The sequence below is a fragment of the Argiope bruennichi genome, chromosome 6 (genome assembly GCF_947563725.1).
Source record: "Argiope bruennichi chromosome 6, qqArgBrue1.1, whole genome shotgun sequence".
In the NCBI taxonomy this organism is placed as follows: domain Eukaryota; kingdom Metazoa; phylum Arthropoda; class Arachnida; order Araneae; family Araneidae; genus Argiope; species Argiope bruennichi.
In genome coordinates, this window is record NC_079156.1 from 101,816,053 (window position 1) to 101,840,541 (window position 24,489).

General features: G+C 29.6%; 1 protein-coding gene across 1 annotated transcript; it reads left to right on the forward strand.

Annotated features, from left to right (window-relative positions):
• The first annotated feature begins 360 nt into the window (after nucleotides 1-360).
• On the forward strand, nucleotides 361-21,742 carry LOC129972225 (sodium-dependent phosphate transport protein 3-like). The gene is made up of 11 exons (XM_056086271.1): nucleotides 361-573; nucleotides 5,957-6,271; nucleotides 7,997-8,208; nucleotides 10,013-10,249; nucleotides 12,071-12,251; nucleotides 13,366-13,496; nucleotides 16,537-16,686; nucleotides 16,971-17,103; nucleotides 19,090-19,245; nucleotides 19,416-19,498; nucleotides 21,361-21,742. The coding sequence occupies exons 2-11, from the start codon at nucleotides 6,163-6,165 to the stop codon at nucleotides 21,562-21,564; spliced, it is 1,596 nt and encodes a 531-aa protein (XP_055942246.1). The 5' UTR covers nucleotides 361-573; nucleotides 5,957-6,162; the 3' UTR covers nucleotides 21,565-21,742.
• Nucleotides 21,743-24,489: the final 2,747 nt, after the last annotated feature.

A 24,489-nucleotide genomic window follows, 5' to 3' on the forward strand; every position in this document is an offset into this window, starting at 1 on the left:
AAAAAATCCAAAGTGAGCATTCATTTTTTTTCACTTCTATTTACAGATAAAGGAAAGAAAAATCATCACGTACTTGGAAAAACTAAACATTCCTAAGACAAATGAATAAAAAAAGATAAAGTTTGAACTCCTATCGACTTATTTTTTCACCCTTCGTTACTTTTCAAATCAGAGTATCCAATAAAAATGCTTTATCTACTTGGTGTAAAATAAATATTTAGGATCGCTAGTTTTTGTACACTCATTATCAATAGATGCGTCTTTAAGCTTATCAGTATTTATTGAACAACTAATAAATATTTAGAACATAGTACATTTATAATTCTATGATAAATCAGTTCATACTGAAGTATCATAAGATACTTGGAGGATACATTTCAAAGTCGTCTTGTGATGAAAAGATCTGGAAAAAAAAATTACTACTTCATAATGTTTCATAAATTTAACTAGAAAATAAAATAAAGCTTTTATAAAAAAAATTAATAAGTTATATTTAAACTTCTTCTATTGACTTCAATAATATATTTAGTTTATCATACTGTAGTGACACATTGTTCTTCAGATTTCAAAAAGGTAAGAAAAATGATCCTTTTTAAAAAAGTAGTTAATTTAATTTCGAATTAATTATTTATTTATATAATGAATTTTCTAATGGATGATGTAATGTGTTGTGAAAGATTAAATTCATAATATTTAGTTAATATTATTTTATCATGATTTAGACTATTTTAACTAGCTAACATTATCAGTACATACGATATAAAAACTGTAAATATACAGTACAACTTTCAACAGGACTGAGTGTTGAATCTAGAACTACAAAGCATTTAAGTTTTGGACAACTTTGTTCCTCACTTTTAATTCGATTCTTTATTAATCAAAAATTAGTCAGAATTTTAATATTCTTCGGAATAAATCCAGAGCATGCATTAGCACAAGAATTAATTTTACACCATCATAAAATTTTAAAAATTAACTCTTCAATGTCACAAATTTCATTTTCGTCCAAAATTTATTCTACTTTTAATAAATCATTTAGCATTAATTTTAAACAAAAAAATATTTTTAAAAAATTTTGCTGTTGTTAGTAGTAAAATAAATCAATCTGATCTTATTAATTCATGAAATCTTTCCTTGACGCAAAGTTTTTAATATTAAGATTACAATCTCCGTAATCAGAATTCATAAGTAATACATAAGTATTTTTAATGATTAAAGTTAAGAGTTTAATAAACAATTAATTTTTAAAGTGTGAACTAATTGAATTTATTACAAAGATATGATTTATCTTTCATTCCTTGAAAATCAATTTTATTATACTTTTTATTTAATTTAGCTTCAGTCATATTTATAATAATGAAAAATTCTGACTTTCTTTATACTTTACATGATAAATAAGAATTCTAAAATCCTGTATAGTTGCATATTCTTGATGATTATAAAATATTTTAGTATTTTTGAAGTTATAAATTAATTCATTTTGAATATAATTTTTATTTTATACGGAAGCGCGACGTTGGCTAATGCATTTGAGGAAAAAATGACCACAAAAATTAATAATTATTATAATGAAATACTATAAAAATTGAATGAAAAGAAAATAATAAAATAAAGATATAAAAAGAAATCTACCTTTGTTGGCGCACTAAAATATAGGAAACAAGGAAATTTTTTTATTAGAAATGTGAACAAATTTAAATTCGTAAGCTTGATTGGCTGAAAACAATGAAACAACAGAAATTAAACTAATCAAAATAACATAAAGATGAAAAATCCTCAAACATTTATTTAAAAAAATGTAAATATATTGCCATTGCCATTGGAATTCTAGTTATTTCAAATCGTTTATTACAATACTTTGGGTTGTTAAAATTTTTTATCTTTATAAGCTTTTTAAAAAATTTAAGCCTTATTTTAGCACGCTTAATGTATCTAAAACGCATGTTTCCTTTTAAATATATATATTTTAAAAAATGATTTGCAAAATTTATATTTTGTTAAGATCACAATTAATCCTTTTTAAATTTTATTATTTGAATGAGGCGTCGCATATTTCACAAAATATATTTGTTCCATAACAAGCATGTCTGACCTGATCAATGGTAATTTTCCACACCAGACCTTTTACTTAAAGATAAATTAACAATAGACAAAATTAATTTAAAATAGCTGAAAACATCTGATGAATTTTTGGTCTACATTTAAGCTAACCGTTAAGCAACATTTCTGTTAATTTCCATACATTTTTATTTCATTGCATGAGAGATGAAACATTTGTGATAATATCTGGGAATTATTTTACTAGGCAGTGATAAGATTAAAAATCGTCACTTCATCAGAAACTTATGTTATAATAACTTGTGACAGTTACCCGATAGATTGTACAGTGCATGAATTAATATTTTTCTAAATCAGATATAAAGCGAAATTACTTTCCTCATTCTGAAAATCTGATTGACGTAATAAAATATTACAAAGATGACCGAATTAAATTTAATTAGTGGAAAATTATAAAATAACACAATTGCAATAACTGCGCACTCCAGACAGGAATACTTTCACATTTTCCTTCTAGAGTTTATTATTGATGGAATATACATATGATTGAATATGAAATATATTATTTACAGCTGTGGGTTATCTTTCAGGTTATTAATAACTAGTTGCCATTGGCGACCAGCCGGTTCGCCAATCTTAATTCTCGTTAAAATTTTAATAATTAACTATTTTATGTAATTCCTACTTTAATAGCTTCTTCATTAAAATATTTTAAAACTTCAAATTTCTATTCACTCAGAATATTATTAAGGCCTTCAGTCATAACGTAATCAGTATCTCTCCAATTTTCTGTTAGCTCCCGTAGAATTTATGCTTTAAATTAAAGTGAAAATGATTAATCTGCAATTAATATACAATTTTTACTGAAACAAAGCATTTTTTTCTGTAATATAATTACTGAAAACAGAGTCACTGAGCATTTAACCTTATGGGCACTAAAGAATATCTTTCTTAATTTATGTAATATCTTAAGAATTTGTCAACAAAATTTTTTCAGATTCATCTTGAGCAGGTATATTAATTAACAATGTTTAATTTTAAATGCATCAAACACTAAAAAAATAAATAGAATCGTTTAAAATAATCGGTCTAAAACAGGTTAAAAAAATTACTTAAAAAACGATGAACTTAAACTAACATAAATACAATTTAATTACAAAAGCATACAACTAACCTAAAAATAATTTAAATCGAGTCCGCTTCCGTACAAATGTAAACAATCAGAATACAATGCGCATGCTTGAATTTTCAACGCCAGTTACGGTAACGCAAATGCGTGAATTTTTCTACGCCAGTTGGGGTAACGCTATGTAGATTAGAAATTTTTAATTTCCTTTAATCTGTTTTATTTTAATCCAAAAGTACTTCAAAATGAATCTGAAAGATCTATTCATTAACAATGTTTCATTTTAAACGCATAAAACATTAAGAAAATAAACAGAATCGTTTGAAATAATCGGCCGTAAAATGTTAGTCTTTGCCTCATAGCTGTTGGAAAATAAAACTGAAGCCTTACTCATTTGGCGGTGGGGAAAATAAAAGGATTTTTTGGCGGAAAAGTTAGTTTTTAATTAATAATTAAAATTTCAAAAAAAGGGACCCCAGGTGCACATTCCCGACGTCCAAGGTATACACGTACCAAATTTGGTAGCTATAGGTCAAAAGGTCTTTCTGGAGAGTGCCAACACACACACACACACACACACATTGAGCTTTAAATATAAGTATAGATTAATAATGACTCAGAGTTCTCCTCAGAAGTCCTACAAAACATGCACACACTCTTTGCGTTGAGATTCCCTCATATTACATGTCTTATTCCCCTGCGCAACTGCTCTTCCACTCTTCACTTCACATCCCTTTGAGAACGGCGGGAACAGTTCTGGGGTAGTTAGTGACATGACAACAATGATATATTACAAATAAATTATTATAAAACTGATGCAATAAAATAGCATTATGAATATTATTAAATGGCACTCAAAATATTGCAAATGAAACATTAAAAAGAAAACATATGCTATTATATACGACTCACTTTCTAATATATGAGAAAAAAAATTAGAATTATCAAAAATATTCTTCTTTAAAATTATAAAGAAAGCTATTTTTTAGATTTTACCACTCCAATTTTGGGGCTAAAAAAATATTTTGAAAATTAGCTGTATCAGTTGACGATATCTGTTCTGAGGATGTAACTCAATAATTTAACTAACTAGATGCATGAAATTTGTAATATGGTCTTCATGTCAGAATTGTACATGTCAATCTAATTATAGATTCAATCTGCTCTAGAGTAGTCTATCTATGTCTCCGTTCATGTGAAATGCATTTGAGCATTCAAATGAAAGGAGAGATATCTATACATATGTTATACAATTAGTTATGGATGTAGTTATTTTTGGTTATAAACAATGTTTATTAAAATGTCATTCTTTAATAATTGTCAATTTAGCTTTATATTTCAAAGCATATTTAGTTTAATTTATATTTTATTGATTTATGTTAAGTTATTTTTTTATTTTAGTATATTAATTCAATATTTTATTTCTTTCCTAGCCGCCTATGGTCAGTAGGTTCTTTGTGTAAATTAATGATTTTTAAAATTTCAATCAAATATTTTGCGTATCTGTGTCTTATTGGCTTCTAAATGATAGACATATAAGGATGTCATTTTAAAAACTTTACCTAGACTTTTTAACCTTATATTATTCACTTCATTGTGTTTTGCATTTCTCTCATTTTCTGTCAATATTTTTTATGCATCCAATTATATCATAAGAAAAAAAGCAGCATTTAATAATAAAACCATGCAAAAAATGTGTTAATCTTTGCTTGATTCAGAAGTTAAATCGTAAAATGTAAGCACAACAAAATTTCAAAAAAATTATTAGCATTATATCTTATAGTCAATGAAAGCAGCTACAAGGAAAGACAGACAACCTTTTGCTTCCAAGAAAATAAACAAGTTATATAAATAAAACATACAAGAACTGTCTGATTTCACGATGGAGATTAATACAAATGTAGAAACTTCGTAAGAGTAAAAATTATCAAAAGTTATAACAATCGTAAAATGCAGCTTTTAAAATTTAAAGTTGTATCATTTAGCAACTTATTAAGTGTTTAAAACATTTTCAATTAATATATATACTTCATTTTCCCTTTATATTTTTAATAATAGTTGTTTATTTAAGATAAAGCAGTCTCTCTCAGTTTGAACTATGATTTCATATATCTTTTGGATACAAAGGTAACTTTGCGAAAGAGATGTTGCACTAATAATGAAATTTTAATTGAAACAGTCATATTTCGTAACGTACTTTAGTTCCATTAATTACAATTATATTCCATTAATTATAATTAATCCCTCAGTGAGAGTTAATCTTACTCTTACATGATGAATAGCTCCCACCTCAAAAATGAGAATGAGAAGTGGGACAGAAAAGGTGGGAATAAGTGGGTAGTTCTCATCATCCCTGTTGGGACAAAAAAGGTAGGTGATGGCTACCTCCCATCGGTGATGGGACGTACTTCCCACGGGAAGGGTTGTCTCGTGGCTGGTAAAGGCCCGTAGGACTTAACCACAGTTCCCACTAGTATTACTGTTACAGTTTTTCATTTAGTTTTTCCGTGAGCCTCAGGGCGGGTCGAAGTAGTCAATTTATGACTACGTGATGATTAACTAAATCAATAAGCAAATAAATCAATGAGAAGGAATGTATTAAATAAAATAACGTGTTATATTTAAATATATATATATATATATATATATATATATATATATATATATATATATATATATATATATATATATATATATATATATATATATATATATATATATTTATGTTTATTCCATTTCCATTCTTTAATGTGCTTCATTTTCTTTTTTCAGTTCAAGTTTATCCAGCTCTTTAAACAGATAATCCCTTATTGAAGTTTTGGAATGTTAGATCATCTATATAAAAAGAATTCTAGACTAAGCGATTTATTGTGATGACAATGGACAATTCAAATAAATTCATGCGTTTTATAATTCCTTTTTAAATTCTTTCTCAATGAAGAGGAATAGTAGAAAGGGATTATTATACTGAATTTATAATGTCTGAGAAAACATTGTTGAAAGCTCAAAGTCAGAAAAAGACTTATGATTTAAATATAGGAAACATATCAGAAAAATTGGATTTAGTAGACTTTGTGCCGAAAAAAAGTAGGTTGATAAAATTCTTTTTTGTACTTCTTTTTAAAATATATATTTACTTGAAATTTTATTCAATCATTTTAAAATCTCAGAGACAAAATATAAGGATATTCAATATATTGAATTACAACTTTACTTCAAAAAAATCTGTGATCGTCTCAAAAAAGAAACTTGTACAATACAGGATGCATTCAATCATTACCAAAAGTGGAAATTGTCAACCATAATCTCATAAAATTAATATTTGCTTTATCTTGAATAAATTTGAATTTTAATACTTAATGAAAATAATGTAATAATAAGTAACATGAAATGTTTAAAATAGAATAAATAATTAAAATATATTTTCTTGAAATTTTACACATTATTCTAGAAGAAACAGACTGTTTTAAGGCTCTTTTGTATGTTTATATTAAATTTTATTCAAAAATCTAATAATTTTAATAAAAAAAGCATTCAAAAATTTTTTTAATTAAAGAAGCTTTTTATTTTTTTAACTAGGGATTAAAATTACACCATCCGAATTTGATAATCAACTGATCAGTCAAGAATACAGCTGTTTTTAATTAAAATTAAATCTCATTATTAATTTGACACTCGTGATTTGTCACAACATGTGAGTTTCCCCAATGAAATTGAATCCATGCCATCAGAGTGACAATAAAATTTTAAATTCCTAGGCAGTCTTTTTTAAATTGTAAGTTATTTTTCATGCTAATGTAATTTCATTTTCTGATTCTTTAAGTAAATTGTCTTTCTTAGGATCTTAAGCCACCCGATTAAATATTTTATGAAACATTTATTTGATACATTTATTATTATTAAAATTTAAAACATTTAAATTTAATTTATTTCCATTTTAAAGCTGAACAATATGGTCAGACTATAGGCATTATCCCTATTGAATCATTTCTGTAATCCACACATGGATCGTAAATTCAGTGCGGAGTACTCCTTATCGAACTAAATATCAGGAACGTTTGTTTTTTCACTTCTTCTCCTCTGTCTCAAATTTAAATGTCTTTCTCTGTCAGCACATAGGCAATCACTTCGCTCCTCATGAGATTCATTGTGTCTCTGTTATTCATTTGCAGTGTGATTTAAAGAGAGACAGTTACTCTTCTCAAATGAATACTCTCCTTCCCTAAGTGTGGACATTCTTTCTCTGATATTCACTAATCGAACGTTTCTTTCCTCTACATTTTTATTATCGCACAAGAAACGAAGCGTTTTGGTATTTAATATGCTGCGGCCAAGGCTGGATTCCCTTTTACTGGACATAATTAGGTTTGAATCGCTGTTTAAAATCAGACGTAAACAAAGAAATATAACGCTTATGCATATCAGAGCTCTTGCTATTTGCGCATGCGCAATTTGAAGTTTTTGCACATGCGCGAATAAGTGTTTTACGCATGCGCGAATCGTAGTAGGAAAATGATTAAAATGTCAAATATAAAACTCCTTTTTTATTTTTATATAACTTCAATGTACTAAAACCTTCCCGAATAAATGCCCTGTAAAATGGTATAAATATCTGCAATATCAATTAACTATTTCCCCAGTTTTTCCGAGTTCAAACATACAGACATTTTCAAGAGACTTCATTTTATACTATGTATAGATTCAATGTCATTTCTTTTATGTATCATAACTTTTTTTTTAATTTCAATGCCAATAAAATGTAAAATTTTAAGATCTACTCTTTATTTAAGTTATTTCTTTTCCACTTTGCAGCAACCAGAAGATGTTTTCTCGGACTAAGGCATGTAGCAACATTAGTAGGGTTCTTGACTTGCTTTCTGCAGAATGCAATGAGGATGGTTTTAGGCGTTGGCATCGTAGCCATGGTGAAACACAGCCAGACTAATGAATCGTCGAATGTAAATGCAAGTGAAATATCTTGCCCATTGCCATCCAATCCTCCTAATGTCGTTGTTGGATCAAACGTAAGTTTAAAAATTTATTTTAAAATAAAACCCTACTGGCTAAAATTTATTTCTAATTCATAAAATTCCAAAATACTAACTTACTTTATACAAGTTTTAATTAACCCTTTAAAGGGCCATTTTTTTCTAGCCATATTATGTTAAAATATTTTTAGGCTTGAAATTAGAATAAGAAAAGGTATTCATTTAGCTTATTAAATAAATTTAATTTGATTAATTAATTAATTTGGTTAATTAATAATTAAGTAACAAATCAAGACACATCATTTTGTGTAAGATAAAGAACTGAAGCATCTAAGTTTCTGTCTTTCTAAAAAAAATTATCAAAACTTATACCAACCTACATAATTTCATACAAAGATTGATAAATTTGGTGGGAAGCATACATCCAACGGTCTTAGAAAGGGTTAAATTAATCAGATAATTACTCATATATTTAAAATTCAAGAAAAAAAATTTACTTAAAATAATGCTTCTAATATTATTTTAATTTTATTTTTATTTAAACAAAATTTTAATTTTGTTTAATTAGATTGTGTGAATTAGGAACCCAAATATAATTTTCTATAATTTAATCTAAGTTGCATAATTTTTCTTTAGTTAATTGTAAATTTAGTTAGTTTTAGTTAGTTCTTTAGTTAGTTGAATTTAAACAATTATTTTTAAAATGTCTTAATTAAGGAATTTATTATTTCCAAATTCTTAAAAAAAAGTTAATTCTTTTTAAAAGATATTTCACTTAAAATGCTTTGGGAATATAAATGTTACTCAAATTTTATGAAAAGAACTTTCTTAATTTTATATTTTTTTTTCTAACTCTAATAAATGTGTTACCCCATTTCACTCGGATTAAATTGTCGACTTTAAATAAGCCTCGAAATGCCTTGCATAGCACTGCCGAATAATAAATGCGTAATAGTGATATTTTTTGTGAATTAAACATTTTTACTGCATCTGTCCTTGGAATCCTTGGCATTTTTTGGCGTTAAATTCCTAAAATTTAACAACAGGTATGTCAATGATCGATTGTCCTAACAACAATAAAAATCGAAAATCAAAACTGTCGAATTGTTTTCAAACGATTCAAACCAAAATTCGGCAAAGAACTACAATCGTTATCCCAAAAGCATGTATTAATCTTCATATATTTAAATCATTGGGTTTTTGAGATCACAACTGCATGCTCATGAAAGTAGAAAGCTACAGAAAGTCAACGCCTTAACAGATCTGATTACAAATTCCCTAAGTAACTACGCTTTAGAAGTTAAATCTATGCACCAAATTTTATCCATCTAGCTATATTCTTTTCGTAATTATCTTGTCAAATAGACCCAAATATAATTCGATTTAGAAAACAAATATAATTTTCTATAATTTAGCCCAAGCTGCATAATAAACAGTCCGCAGGATAGTCAGAGCTCTTCTGAATTGATTTTACTCAAAATATGATTGTAATCTACAAATTTGGTGCAAAGACGGTATGTAAAATTTCAATAATCTAGCTCAAAGCATTTCTAAGTTATTTCTGTCATAAGCAAACAGACCGATTGACAGATGCATATAATTAAAAAAAAATTCGTTCTTGGGAAAGCAGAAACCTAAAGATTAGTCAAAATCTTGAGTGTTTTTTCTGTTGTGATTAAATGTTTACTCTATACTTCGTAAATTTAAAAAAAACAACATTTTTATATGACTCAGATTAACTTCTTGCTTTTGAAGAAAAAAATGCCTGGCTGAAAATGCAGATTATTTTAAAATATTATTGTTGATTTATTATATAATTGATAAATTTTGTGTATTTCAGTTCCAAGGAGAATTTGATTGGAGTACAGAACTTCAAGGCTACATTGTAGGGATTGGATTTTTAAGTTTCCTTATGACAAATATACCAGCAGGAAGACTCGTCGATGCGGTTGGATCAAAGACAGTGTTGGTGCTTTCAAGCGCTATATCGGGAATACTTATCCTCATTTCCCCTTTTGCAGCAAGATGGCATGTTTATGCCCTGATGGCAGTTCAGTTTCTGAGAGGTGCAGCACAGGTTATGATTTAAACTTTTTATTACTTTACATTCATAGAACCTATTTAAAATGCATCATTTGTAGTTTACTTATCATAATGTAGGATCAATGTGTCCATATATGTTTTCAATGTTTTGTTGCCTTAAATACTTCCATTTCGTCCTTTCTTGCTTGATGGCTGATTTATGCTCATTTGTAGTTTACTCATCATGATGTAGGATCAATGTGTCAATCTGTGTTTTCAATGTTTTGTTGCCTTAAATACTTCCATTTCGTCCTTTCATGCTTGCTGGCTGATTTATACTCATTTGTAGTTTACTCATCATGAGGTAGGATCAATGAGTCCAACTGTGTTTTCAATGTTTTGTTGCCTTAAATACTTCCATTTCGTCCTTTCTTGCTTGATGGCTGATTTATGCTCATTTGTAGTTTACTCACCATGATGTAGGATCAATGTGTCTATCTGTGTTTTCAAGGTTTTGTTGCCTTAAATACTTCCATTTCGTCCCTTCTTGCTTGATGGCTGATTTATGCTCATTTGTAGTTTACTCATCATGAGGTAGGATCAATGAGTCCGTCTGTGTTTTCAATGTTTTGTTGCCTTAAATACTTCCATTTCGTCCTTTCATGGTTGCTGGCTGATTTATACTCATTTGTAGTTTACTCATCATGAGGTAGGATCAATGAGTCCAACTGTGTTTTCAATGTTTTGTTGCCTTAAATACTTCCATTTCGTCCTTTCTTGCTTGATGGCTGATTTATGCTCAGAGGACAATTCAGCTTCTGAAAGACGCCTTACAAATTACGATTTAAACCTGTTACTATGATATTTTACATTACTTTATATGTTTTTTATCTATCTCATTATTCAAATAACAGACATAATATGATCCAAAATTCTGTTAATGTTTCCAAACAAAGATTTCGGATATATTTATCCATTTACCCCTTTGCAGCAAGATAGCATGTTCATTCTCTGATGGCATTTCAGTTTTTGAGAATGGAATTGCAGATAGTAATTTGATTGTTAAATTTATTTCTATTTATATAGTTTTCATAATCTACTTCTTTACTGAAACATTAGTAGGAAGACTTGCATATCAATAAGTTTTTTATTGATGTTTTCAAAAACTTAATGATATAATTACGCTCATTTTCCCTTTACTGTTTGATAGTAGGCTTATGTTCTAATTACAATTCAATTTCTGATGGATGCCTCAAGTTACGACTTAAATTTTATATTAACCGTATTATTTTATTAAGATATTTAATTACTGAAATGCTGATTACAGAATTTTCAAATGCTGTAGAATAAAATCTCTGATTATGTTTCTCTTTCCAGTTTTTTTTATAAGAGAAAGCAGCATGATCCCAAAACCTTACTATACACACCAGAAAATATATAAAATTACTCTAACTTTACTCTTCTCTGTTTGATCCCTGTTTATGCACTGATGAAGAATTTCGGACCAAATTATTAAATTCATCAAATTCAAATTAAACTTTATGCTAATTCATATTGAAATCCATTAATATTTTTTCGTGAAATAATAATATCCATCCTGAAATATTTTTAACCTGATCCTTTAATATGGAAATTTATCCTAAATATTTTTAACCTTGATTTTTCTGATTATCATTCATTTTTCATATTTATAATTCAATATATTTAATTAGTAAATGAAAAAAATATATATAAAGCTCCGCATACAATTTATTGGTTGTATGCGAATTTCTCTTTGTTTCATCATTTTCTTCATTGGTTTCTTAATTGATTAAATATAAAAATAATGTATCAGTTTAAATGAAAAATTGATTAGCTATGCTTTTAATACTTTCAGGGTTTCACAACACCGACGATATTCAAGCTGATTAGCAACTGGATCCCAAGAAATGAAAGAGGAACCTTGTCCACCTTGGTTGTATGCGGATTTGCTTCTGGCATTGCCATTTCTGGTATGGTGACAGGGTGGATATGTGATGTTCCTGGTCTAGGCTGGCCATCTGCCTTTTATATTTTTGGTACGTTATTAAATTCTGTTCTAAAATACAGGTAAAGTATGAAAAATGAATTATTGATTTAGAACGAGGTCAAAATTAACTGGTGGAATGGCATTTCTGTGTCTATTGATTTTTAAAGATGACATTTATATTGAAATATTTTTTCCAAGGAAGATACTACAATGGGTTGCGGATTGGCACTCTGAGGAAAGTGATTTCCTTAGAAATGTTCTAACTGGTATTATACTGCAATTATCAAATATTTCCTATCAAAAAATCAAGGAATCATAATGCATAATTTTATAAGATGTTCTACAACTATCTTGGCCAAAACATGTGCAATGAAATTATTTTGGACTTCTTATGTTCAGCACAGTTTTCCCAAACAACTCCATCTGCTCCATGAAAAAAAAAGTGTTTTCAAAAAAAAAAGCATGGTAAACAGTTACAGAGTTATGTGATTCCTAATCATATTTTCATTCCCAAATCCTATTGAAAGTCTGTCAGGTGTTATATAGTCTTTTTATATATTTCATTTACAACCAAAATTTATCATAACACTGTGTCGGATTGTTATGAAGGAGGATAGAACCTGGAACCTTGTGGTTCGCAGCCCAGTAACATGGCCACAATGCACAAGCAATTGCTCGGGTAGCTTAGTTGTTAACTGGCTTATAAGCTATTCACTACAGACTCTCCCTTCAGTGAGTCGGAGGTGAGACGAACGATATGGGTGTTGAGTGGTGATGTATTAGCTGTTGATTCTAATGCACCTATACCCATTTGAGCATTTGAGTTGCGACGAACGCGTGTGGGTGAGTGGTTGCTGTTGCGTCAAGTGAGTCTGACGACTTTGGGTTGCTGCGTCAAGTGAGTCTGATGAATTTTGGTTTGCTGTGGGTAGATGGCGCCACGACAGCTGTAAGAAGGTTGAAAGTTCATCGTCCGGGTCACCAATGTAGCGGATTGGGATGAATGAGGATAGAACCTGGGACCTTGTGGCTCGCAGTCCAGTAACATGACCACAATGCAAAAGCAATTGCTCGGGTAGCGCAGTTGTTAACTGGCTTATAAGCTTTCACTACAATACTTTATATGAAATTATGAAGCTTTATCTTTGCTTTAAAATTTTCAGGAATATTTACTGTTCTCCTATCAGTTATTTTCCACTTCATATATTACGAATATCCTGAAGACCATCCTTGGATAACAGAAGAAGAATTGAATTATATTACTGATGGACTTGAAACTAAAACATCTGAAAAGGTACTTATCTAGATTGCTAATGGTTAGCTTTAGAGAAATACTGAAAAGAAACTGTAGAAATTATCTTTAAATATATCATGTATCATATCATTAAGTCAATCAATCGTGTATCATATCATTAAATCAATCAATCATATATCAAAGTATCATTACATCAGTCAGTCAGTTCAACGATAAATGCAATCAAAATAATTTAATTTAATTTATTTAGATCAGAAGAAACTGATTTTTTTATTTTAATGCTTGTTTATCCCGATAATGGCGTATAAAAATGTGTGGCTATACAAGCTTAATATAGCTCTTTCTCAACAGACATCTTGTCAATGTCGAAGTCAAGGGCATAATTTTGTTTGTTTCCTCTTAATCATATTCGGCTTTAAGAAAAGCTATATAAGCTTCATGGTACCCTAAAAGACTAAAAATTGGAATATCCATCATTCATTTCATTGCTACAATTTATACATCAAAACATTTTGCAAAATCCCCCCCCCCCCCAAAAAAATACAAAATAAAGGTTTCTAGTTGCACTAGTCAATTTTTTTCGTTTATGTATTATAGAGAAAACGTTGTAATCATTAAAAATTTAAACTCGAGATTTTGACGAATCTCCACGTTTTTAAATCCCCTTGAGTTCAAAAAACACGTTTCTGGAAAATATCCATCTTTCTATCTGTAACAAAGATAACTCAAAAACACTTTGAGTTACACGGTTGAAATTTGGTATACGGTCTTAATATCAAATTTGTAGATTTCTATCAAATTTTGAATAAATGACGTTTAGAGGAAGTTATCAGTCCAAGAGTTTGAATGCACGATAACTACGAAATGATGACAACTAGACAAACAAATTCGGTACCCGGAATTAACACCTACAGTGTAGGCAGCTATCAAATTGTGAGTCAAATCAAACAAAAAGTTGACAATTTGTCTATCTGTATTTATAGAAAATGTAAACTCTATAACTCAAAAGCGCAAAGACTTAAACATATAAAATTTGATGAAATCTGTCTCAAACCAATCTTAAAGATATCAAATTTGTGACTACACGTGTAACATTACGCAAAATTTTTGTTTCAATCTGTTGGGAAGAATGCGCCTGAAACACAATTTCGATTTTCGGATACTATTAACCGCGTGCCAAGGATTAATCGCCAAGAATAACACAATAGATTCAGTAAAAATGCTAAATTCGCGCCAAAGGTTAATGTTTCTTAACTGTTGTACGGCAATGCTCTTGAAGGCTATCACTGGGATAACACACATAATGCAAGAAAGTTTTGTGGGGACCAATCTAGCTGGTATTTGTCTACTGTTCTTCGATGTTGTAGGTAAAATATTAGAAAATCTTTTAAACATTTTCATATGAAGATAAAAAATCACTCTTTAACACGAAGAACGACTGTTTTTCAACGATGGATCATAGAAAAAAAATAAGTGTAAACAAGATTAATTTATTATTAAAAGATATATATAAACATGATTTTACTTTTCTAACATAATCATAGTGAAGATCCAGGCGTTTTTCATATCGATGGATCAAGTTTTCATTTTGAAAACCGTTGCTACCAGAGATACGAGATGAGACTTAACGTTCTTTTGAAGCTCCCTATCAGGTTGAAATTATTATTTTGGCAACCTAAGCAGTTCTTTAATTTAGGAAACAGATGAAAACCACTCCATTCACTTTTTTAAATCCGAGTTCTCATTTTAAGAAAACATGAATATCATTCTATCGCAACAAAAGATGTTATTGATAAAGTTCTTTTGTTCTAGAAAACTCCCTTACACTCGTATTTTCTTTTAACCCTTTCTAGGGCCGTGGGAAGTATGCTTCCCACCAAATTTATCAATCTTTGTATGAAATTATGTAGATTGGCACAAGTTCAGACAATTTTTTTTTAGAAAGACAGAATCTTAGATGCTTCAGTTCTTTATCTTACGCAAAATGATGTGTCTTGATTTGTTACTTAATTATTAATTAACCAAATTAATTCATTAATCAAATTAAATTTATCTAATAAGCTAAATGAATCCCTTTTCTTATTCTAATTTCAAGCCTAAAAATATTTTAACATAATATGACTAGAAAAAAATGGCCCTTTAAAGGGTTAAGGAAACCATGGGAACAAGTCTATCATAACTAAAGATATTATTGATAAAGTAATTCAAAAGCAACAGTGAACATTAATTCCTAGGACAAACGATTCCCCAGAATTGATATTCTGGAAGATGAACCTTTAGTCATTTCTACTTTATACTCTTTTCTTAAAAGAAAACTGAAAGAACTTCCGAAATAATGACGGTCTTGAAAGAAACGTTATAACCCAACTCTAATCTGTGGCGATAATACTCTTCGAAGAGACGATAAATAACATGATTCACCTATATGACAAATGTCTGAATTTTCATGAATTATAATATCGAAAAATAACCATATTTGTATTTAACGTTTGGTAATAAATTCCTTTTGACTCTAGTCTTTATTTATGATCCATAAGAGACCGAAAAATAAAATGGCCCTCGTTATTTCTTTGAAAATTCTATTTATCGAATAAGTCTTCTTCTATAAAGAATTATAGCACCAACATTTTATGAAAGAAGTAAAAATATAATCAATGATTCATATACTAATATCTCAATTCCCCCTGATTTTTACGATGGATTTCCTGTTATTCCTTCCATTGGATTTTCCAATCTATTTTATTCCTCCTTTGACTTCGATAAAAATACAATTATATACGCCATTTCATAAAAGGACCTACATATTTTGGATCAGCATTTTAGATATTTAAGGTCATCCCTAACATCTACGAACAACTGTAGAGAAGCATATTTAATAAATGTAAGAAACTTTTCAGCATGAAATTAAAATGTCTGATTATTCTAAATATAAATTTATTTCCTATATTTATACAATATTGTGTAATGAGTTATTAATAAAAAATATCTAATTACTCTAAATTTATTTTATAAACATAATTAGATTTTCTTTACTCCTATATTACTTCACCATATCTATTTATTTTTTACTTCCTTTTAGAAACTTCCCACTCCATGGAAAAAGATGCTTAGCTCGATCCCTAGCTACGCTTACTTTTATGGATTATTCGGTCACTACTGGGCAACCGCTTATTTCATATCTGTTCACCCAGCGTTCATGGGAACGATTTTACACTACCCCATGACTCAGGTAGGAAAACATTTAACCTCGACAGCATAGCCAACATAAAACCTTCTGAAAACCCACTTCTAATACTCAAAAGAGGTTGCAAACACAATAGTGTCTAAATGTGGTAAGAGTTTACAAATATTATTCAATTTCTCTCAGTGGCAGGTGAAGTTCAAGACCTCTGCTTTAAATTCTACTACGCTTGTAACTAACAGCTGTACAATAAACCAGCTGCTGTAATCAATTGGTAGTGTGCTCGAGCGTATTCATTTACTGCTATTTACTTTTATTTTGTTCCTCTTTAGAATGGAATCCTTTCAAGCTTGCCAGTATTACTGCAAAGCGTTGGTGGTGTCTTTGCTAGCTTGATATCCTACTGGATATCGAAGAAGAATTTAATAGGACTAAACAAGTTCAGAAAAATCACAACGGTTTTTGGTAAGTTATACAAATGCATATGAATTCATTAATTTCTTTATTTTTGTCGAAAATATTTAAAAAGTTTAAAAGCCATAATCAAATTATTTTTATATAAATAACAGCATTTAAACTGGGAAAATGTCATTAATTGCAGAAGGCCTCGGCATTATAGAACTAGCTAAATGAATGAATTGAATTAAACAAATCTTTTTGTTTCATCATTTTTTTTTAATTTTCATTTACTTAAATTACCATGCTTGTCAACATCTGTAATGTGGCATTCGTGGTTTCGTGTTTCTGAAAATACAGTTCTAGTGAATGCTCTGGTTTGAAAATAGACGTTTATTGAAGCCACAGACGAGATGGTATAGAAACACACACAATGGAACTACGACAACAGAAGGGATGTTACAAGATGCAACCCTCGACGACTAACAACTAAGATCGTATAATTTCAAAGGCTCCACAAGCCAGCATTCCTCTCACAATTTAAAATATATTGATCATTTCACCCGATTGCCTCCACGCGATCGGTGTCCAGCTATATAGTTATCAATGGAACTCCCCTCAGCCCATCAATGTCCTCCCCTTTTTAATCTCTCCCCACCCCCCAACCAATCAAAGATAGCAGCGCAACTTCCTGGAAGGCGGGAAAAAAAAGGATCAGAACATTGCATGTACAGAAACAGAAAGCATAATTACCTTTCTGTTTATCATCGTAACGCACGCAAAACAGAAATGAATCAGAGAAATGTATGAGAATTGTACCTGTCATCCTAGAATCCATTAATTATGCAAAAAATATATAGATTTATCTGAGTAAATAAGAAGACCGTCTTATTCTTTAAAAAATATTAAAATGAGCTCAAAATAAAAGCTAATATATTTAAATATCAGTTGTATTTACAACGAAATATTTTTCACATCGAGATGTTAAAAATTCCACGAAAAAAACAATGAAAAAACTAGTCCTCTGTGAAGAAACAGACCATGGAATAAATCCATTGACTGCAGAAAAATCATACGGCCTTGTTTTTCTCACTTTTGGCGAAATTCAATATTTAAATCAAATTTATTGAAATTAGCAAAGTTATCACTGAAATATATATGACCACATCCTCAAATGCCTAACATATAACCGTAATTTTTCCACTAAGCATAATTCCATCATATATTTAAATTTATGCTTAAATGCAATTTTTAAAAAAATGATTGGTGCCGCTTTAAAAAAATTGCTTTTTTTTTTTGTACTTCGAAGCAAAATGCTTGTAAGCTTAAGGCATAGATAATTTAATCTTGTTTCTGGTCATTCAATTTGATGAGACTAATCAAAACTCACGATATATCAAAATCAAGATGTAATGATATTCTTAAATCTAATTTAAATATTAATTCATTCCCAAATTTTTATCTTAAATTAACCCATATAAACATCATTCTAAAATTTTGTCTTATTTCCTGATCCAATTCAAACTTTTTTTATTTATATTAATTCAACACTTACTCTGTAAAACTGTTGAAGTCAGCAGGTTCTCAAGTTCCGCGTAAAGGGATAAAAATTCTAAATTTTTGCCATATTGTTTTAAAGGTAACTGAATGTTCTTATCTAAGTCTACGGTGTCAAAGAAATCCCTATCAAGATCTCATAGTAAAAATCACCAACGGGAAAATTTCGGTCTCTTTTACTCTTCTGCTCTTGTGTCGCGATATAGACTGGCGCTTTTCTTATCGCTTCTTTTTTGTACTAATTATGGTCCCCGGGAGGGAATAAATCAAATTTTCTTAGAAGAATTGAAGAATTCATCAAAAGTTTCTTCTATTCGGCCATGCAACTGCTAAAATAAGCTTACAATTAATTAATCAATAGGAAACAAAATAGGTTTACATATATGTTTTGTTTTTTGTTTTTTTACAATACATTTCAAACTCTTATTATAATTGAAGCAAATTATAATTTGCTTCAATTCGGAATTTTTATGATCAATGATTTTTGGTAAATATTAGGTGCTTTTGGATTCTCACTTTGCATGGCTGGGATACTACTCGCTGAATGTGACAGCGTCATCAACATCATGTGTTTCGCCCTGTCCCTGTTTCTTACGGGGATAGGACTTTCTGGAATAATGATCGCGGGTGTGGACATGGCTCCTGCATTTGCAGGTGAGAGAAAAAAATGTTTTCTGAATTTGCCCTGTTGAAAAGTCACATATAATTTTTTTAAAATTTATAACTTACTGCTTTTATTTTCTATATTTAATATTTAATTTTTTTGTCAAAATTTAATCAAATATCGTTATGCACTAAAACATCCGAGATCTTCTTTCTAATAGGGTCCCTTATGGGTATTGCTTCTACTTTTGCTGGAACATCATGTGCTTTGATTCCTATCATAACAGGACTGGTAACTTCGCATGTAAGTCCTACACAAAACCATATATTTACATTCAAAATATAAAATTCTGAATGTCACCCAAAGTTTATTTTTCCATATTCTGTTTTAAAATATATATAAATATAAGATCAGCAAAATTATAATCAGAATACCATTTTTTATAAAATATCCAATAAATATCTTTAATTCCCTAATTGTATTACAAGGGGCATCTCGTAATTATGAATGAGAAATTTCCAGTATAATGATTGGTTCTCGCCAAACTTTTGGGTACACAAAAGGGGGGGGGGTCTGACTCTTCCCATCGATGACAGGACATACTGCATTAGAGAAGGGTTGTACCGTGAACGGTGATGGCCCTTAGGACTTAACCACAGTTCCCGCCAGTGTTGCTGCTACGGTGGTCCGGTCATTCAGATTTTTCCGTGTGCCTTCCAGGTGGTGGGAGTAGCCAGTTTTTGTGATTTCTGGTTAATTTCCTAATTAATATCGAATACCATATCAACATCAACATATCACATATAACCTTAACCTTAACTGGTTATTCCAACCCACCCAAAGAAACACGTAAATATGAATGATCGGACCGTCGAGACAACAACACTAGCAGTAACAATGGTTGAGTCCTAAGAGCCATTGGCCACGGTACAACCCTTCCCGTAGGAAGTACGCCCCGTCATCGATAGAAGGAAGGAAGTACATCCCGTTATCGATTAACCCTTTCTGCACTCACCCGGGTGGAGAGAACCCACCACCATATCGGAAGCTTCTCATATTCATTCCTGAAATGACTCCCATTGGGACACATATCACATGTAAGTATATCTAGTTGGATTAATAAACCTTTAATATAACCTTAAGAAAACTGGCGATTTTTTAATGTCGTTCGTGTTAAGGAAATTAACAATCAATTTTATATCTCTTAATATTCAATACTAATATACCAATAAACAGAGAATAATTATTACTGGGACTATTAACCGGTAGTTGAAAGTGAAATTGCTTGGCGAAGGTAGAGATGATCTACGAAATTTTAATTGAAATTATGAATATTAATTCTAAGTAACGATATTTAATGCGTTTCAAGTTAAGGAAATTAACAATCAATTCTATATCTCTTAAGATTCTATATCAATACAACACCAATCAACTAATCATAATTATTACGGCGGATATGAACCGATAATTAAAGGCTAAATTGCTAAGCGACGGTCGAAATGATCTACGAAATTTCAATTGAAATTATGAATATTTATTCTAAGTAACGATTTTTAATGCGTTTCAAGTTAAGGATATTAACAATGAATTCTATATCTCTTAAGATTCTATATCAATACAATACCAATCCTAATCATAATTATTACAGTGGATATGAACCGGTAATTAAAGGCGAAATTGCTAGGCGACGGTCGAAATGATCTACGAAATTTTAATTGAAGTTATGAATATTAATTCTAAGTAACAATTTTTAATGCGTTTCAAGTTAAGGATATTAACAATCAATTCTATATCTCTTAAGATTCTATATCAATACAACACCAATCCTAATCATAATTATTACAGTGGATATGAACCGGTAATTAAAGGCGAAATTCCTTGGCGACGGTCGAAATGATCTACGAAATTTTAATTGTAATTATGAATATTAATTCTAAGTACCGATTTTTTAATATGTTTCAAGTTAAGAAAATTGACACCTATACCTATCTATACCGCTTGAGATTCTACATCAATATACCAATGAAGAGACCATACTTATTATTGTGGGTATGAATTGGTGATTGAAGGTGAATTTGGCGATCGAAGAGATGATCTACGAAATTTTAATTCAAATTATGAATACTAATTCTCATCCCTAAGGAAACTCATTACTTTCTTTCCAGGAAACGCTTTCTGAATGGAGAATAGTTTTCTGGATAAATCTAGGAGTTGTCGGTAGTAGCGGACTTATTTACACACTGTTTGGTTCAGCTGAGGTGCAGTCTTGGAATTATTCCGAAGTCGAACAAGCAGCAGATGGCTCAAATGAAGATAAACGTAATTCAGAAAATGGCATCAATCTATTGAAGGAAATAAAAAAACTGTAAATACGTACAAAATAATGCTGTGATACTTTACAGCAAAATCAAGAATCTCTCAGGGAAATCAGAATCTCTCAAGGAAAAGAATGAGAACGCTCAAAGGCCGAAATCCAAATATTGCTATTAACACTGATGACTAACTGTAATTCCTTGAATATCTTATAAACCATTTTGTAATGAAACAATTCATCAACAATGTTTGAAATTCAATAAAAATCAATGGTTTAGCAGTTTTTGAATAATATTTAACAAATTATAAATAAATAGTTCTGACTTTCATTTATCCTACCTGATTCGTTTTAACTTTTGACCATCATATACTTGAGATAAAAGGTGTGCATTTAATCATTAGTATTGCGATGCAAATGAAAAACAAATTTAAAATTACATCAACGGAAAAGCAGTTTGGTGCTGTGAACGATATGTTCAACATACGAGAATTGCTTTTCTAATTAGTAGATGTCACATTGAATATTTTGTTCTTATTCCACCTAACTGCTGTAACTTACATAGAACCTCTTATAATTTTCTTGCTAGTAATCTGTTTAATGAGCTTCTTTTCATTAACTACAAATCAAAGCAATCTTATTCTACAAATTAAATTATTCTTATTTCTTCTTATTCTACAAATTCTTATTAAATTATCTTATTCTACAAATTCTTATTAAATTATCTTATTCTACAAATTCTTATTAAATTATCTTATTCTACAAATTCTACATTAAAGCAATCTTATTCTACAAATTAAAAACTATGCCGTTGATAAATTCTGATCTCATCAAAAAAAGCATTAGCCACGCTTCCATTTTTCAACATATACAACATACTAATTGATATAACTTATAAAGAGCCTTCAATAAATCTTCAACAATTGGTAATCATCTGGAAATAAAAAGTATCCTAAAATTAACGCAAGATTTGAATTTGCGACCATTCGTGCAGTAAAGTATTGGTGACCTTATTAAAAAAACATTTGACAGATGATAGTTTAGGGTTAGTAAAAATGGAGCATTACACAGTAGAACGACGTGTTTTAATTGTTGAATATTATTTCAAAAAATGAAAGTCTGGAGTCCACAATTCAAAAATTTGAGAATCGGCTCCCTAAATCATTTAAAATGACTAAATCACTAAATGATTAAATGATTTAATACTATTGTATTTACTTTTATGGGGTTATTTGAAGTCAAAGGTTGGTACCAACAACCCCACAAGCACGTGTGCAGTGAAGGAGAAAATTCAACGATATATCAACGAAATTCAGCCATATTTATACAAAATGGTCATGAAAAATTTCGACAAAAGAGTGTGCATGTAGCAGCAAAGCTCTGGAGGCCATTTGCCTTATATATTATTCCATGCATTACCCTATCCGTTACAATTCAATAAAGATATAACATTTAAAGAAAAAGAGTTTTTTATATAAGTCCATTTAAATCCTGCGTTAACACGTTGTTCTATCATATAACTCCATTTTTAAAAACCCTAAAGTATCAGCTGCCAAGTAATCTTTTTAATAGGATTACCAACACTTTAATGCGCGAATGGTGGCAAATTCAAATCTTACGTTAATTTTAGCTTCACTTAATTTATTACAAAGACATCTGATTCTAGAAATTTTTAACAATGCTTGCGATAAATTCTAGTTTCATAATTTTTTTAACCTCTATATCATTCTAAATTTTTCAAACTGTTCATTTCGTGTTTTTAAAGATAATGAATTCACCTCATTATGCTGTTTGAACTCAAAGGTACAAAATATATAAAGAAAATCTTCCAGAGGGGTGTCTATAATAATAGCTTGTTTAAGTCATTTTAGTCCCGTTCTACCGCTTAATGAATCATGACTTACCAAAAAGCCTTCTACAAACCTTATCTAATTAATCTCTTAAAATTAACTTTCACTCTGCTAATTACAAAGACATCTGATTCTAAAAATTTTTAATAATGCTTCCGATAAATTCTGGTTTCATAATTTCTTTTAACCTCTAGATCATTCTAAATTTTTCAAACTGTTCATTTCGTGTTTTTAAAGATAAGGAATTCACCTCATTATGCTGTTTGAAGTCAAAGGTACAAAATATATAAAGAAAATAGTTCAGAGAGGTGTCTATAATAATAGCTTTTTTAAGTCATTTTGGTCTCACTCTGCAGCTTAATGAATCATGACTTATAGTCTCCTATAAATACTATCCTATTAATCTTTTAAATTAGCTTCCATTCTATTAATTACAAAGGCATCTGATTCTAGAAATTGTTAACAATGATTCCGATAAATTCTGGTTTCATAATTTTTTTTAACCTCTAGATCATTCTAAATTTTTCAAACTGTTCATTTCGTGTTTTTAAAGATAAGGAATTCACCTCATTATGCTGTTTGAAGTCAAAGGTACAAAATATATAAAGAAAATAGTTCAGAGAGGTGTCTATAATAATAGCTTTTTTAAGTCATTTTGGTCTCACTCTGCAGCTTAATGAATCATGACTTATAGTCTCCTATAAATACTATCCTATTAATCTTTTAAATTAGCTTCCATTCTATTAATTACAAAGGCATCTGATTCTAGAAATTGTTAACAATGATTCCGATAAATTCTGGTTTCATAATTTTTTTTAACCTCTAGACCATTCTAAATTATTCAAACTGTTCATTTCGTGTTTTTAAAGATAATGAATTAACCTCATTATTTTGTTTTAACTCAAAGGTACAAAATATATAAAGAAAATCTTTCAGAGGGGTTCTATAATAATAGCTTGTTTGTCATTTTGGTTCCACTCTGCCGCTTAATGAATCATGACTTATAAAGAATCATCTATAAACCTTATCCTATTAATCTTTTAAAATTAGCTTTCACTCTGTTAATTACAAAGCCATCTGATTCTAGAAATTGTTAACAATACTTCCGATAAATTCTGGTTTCATAATTTATT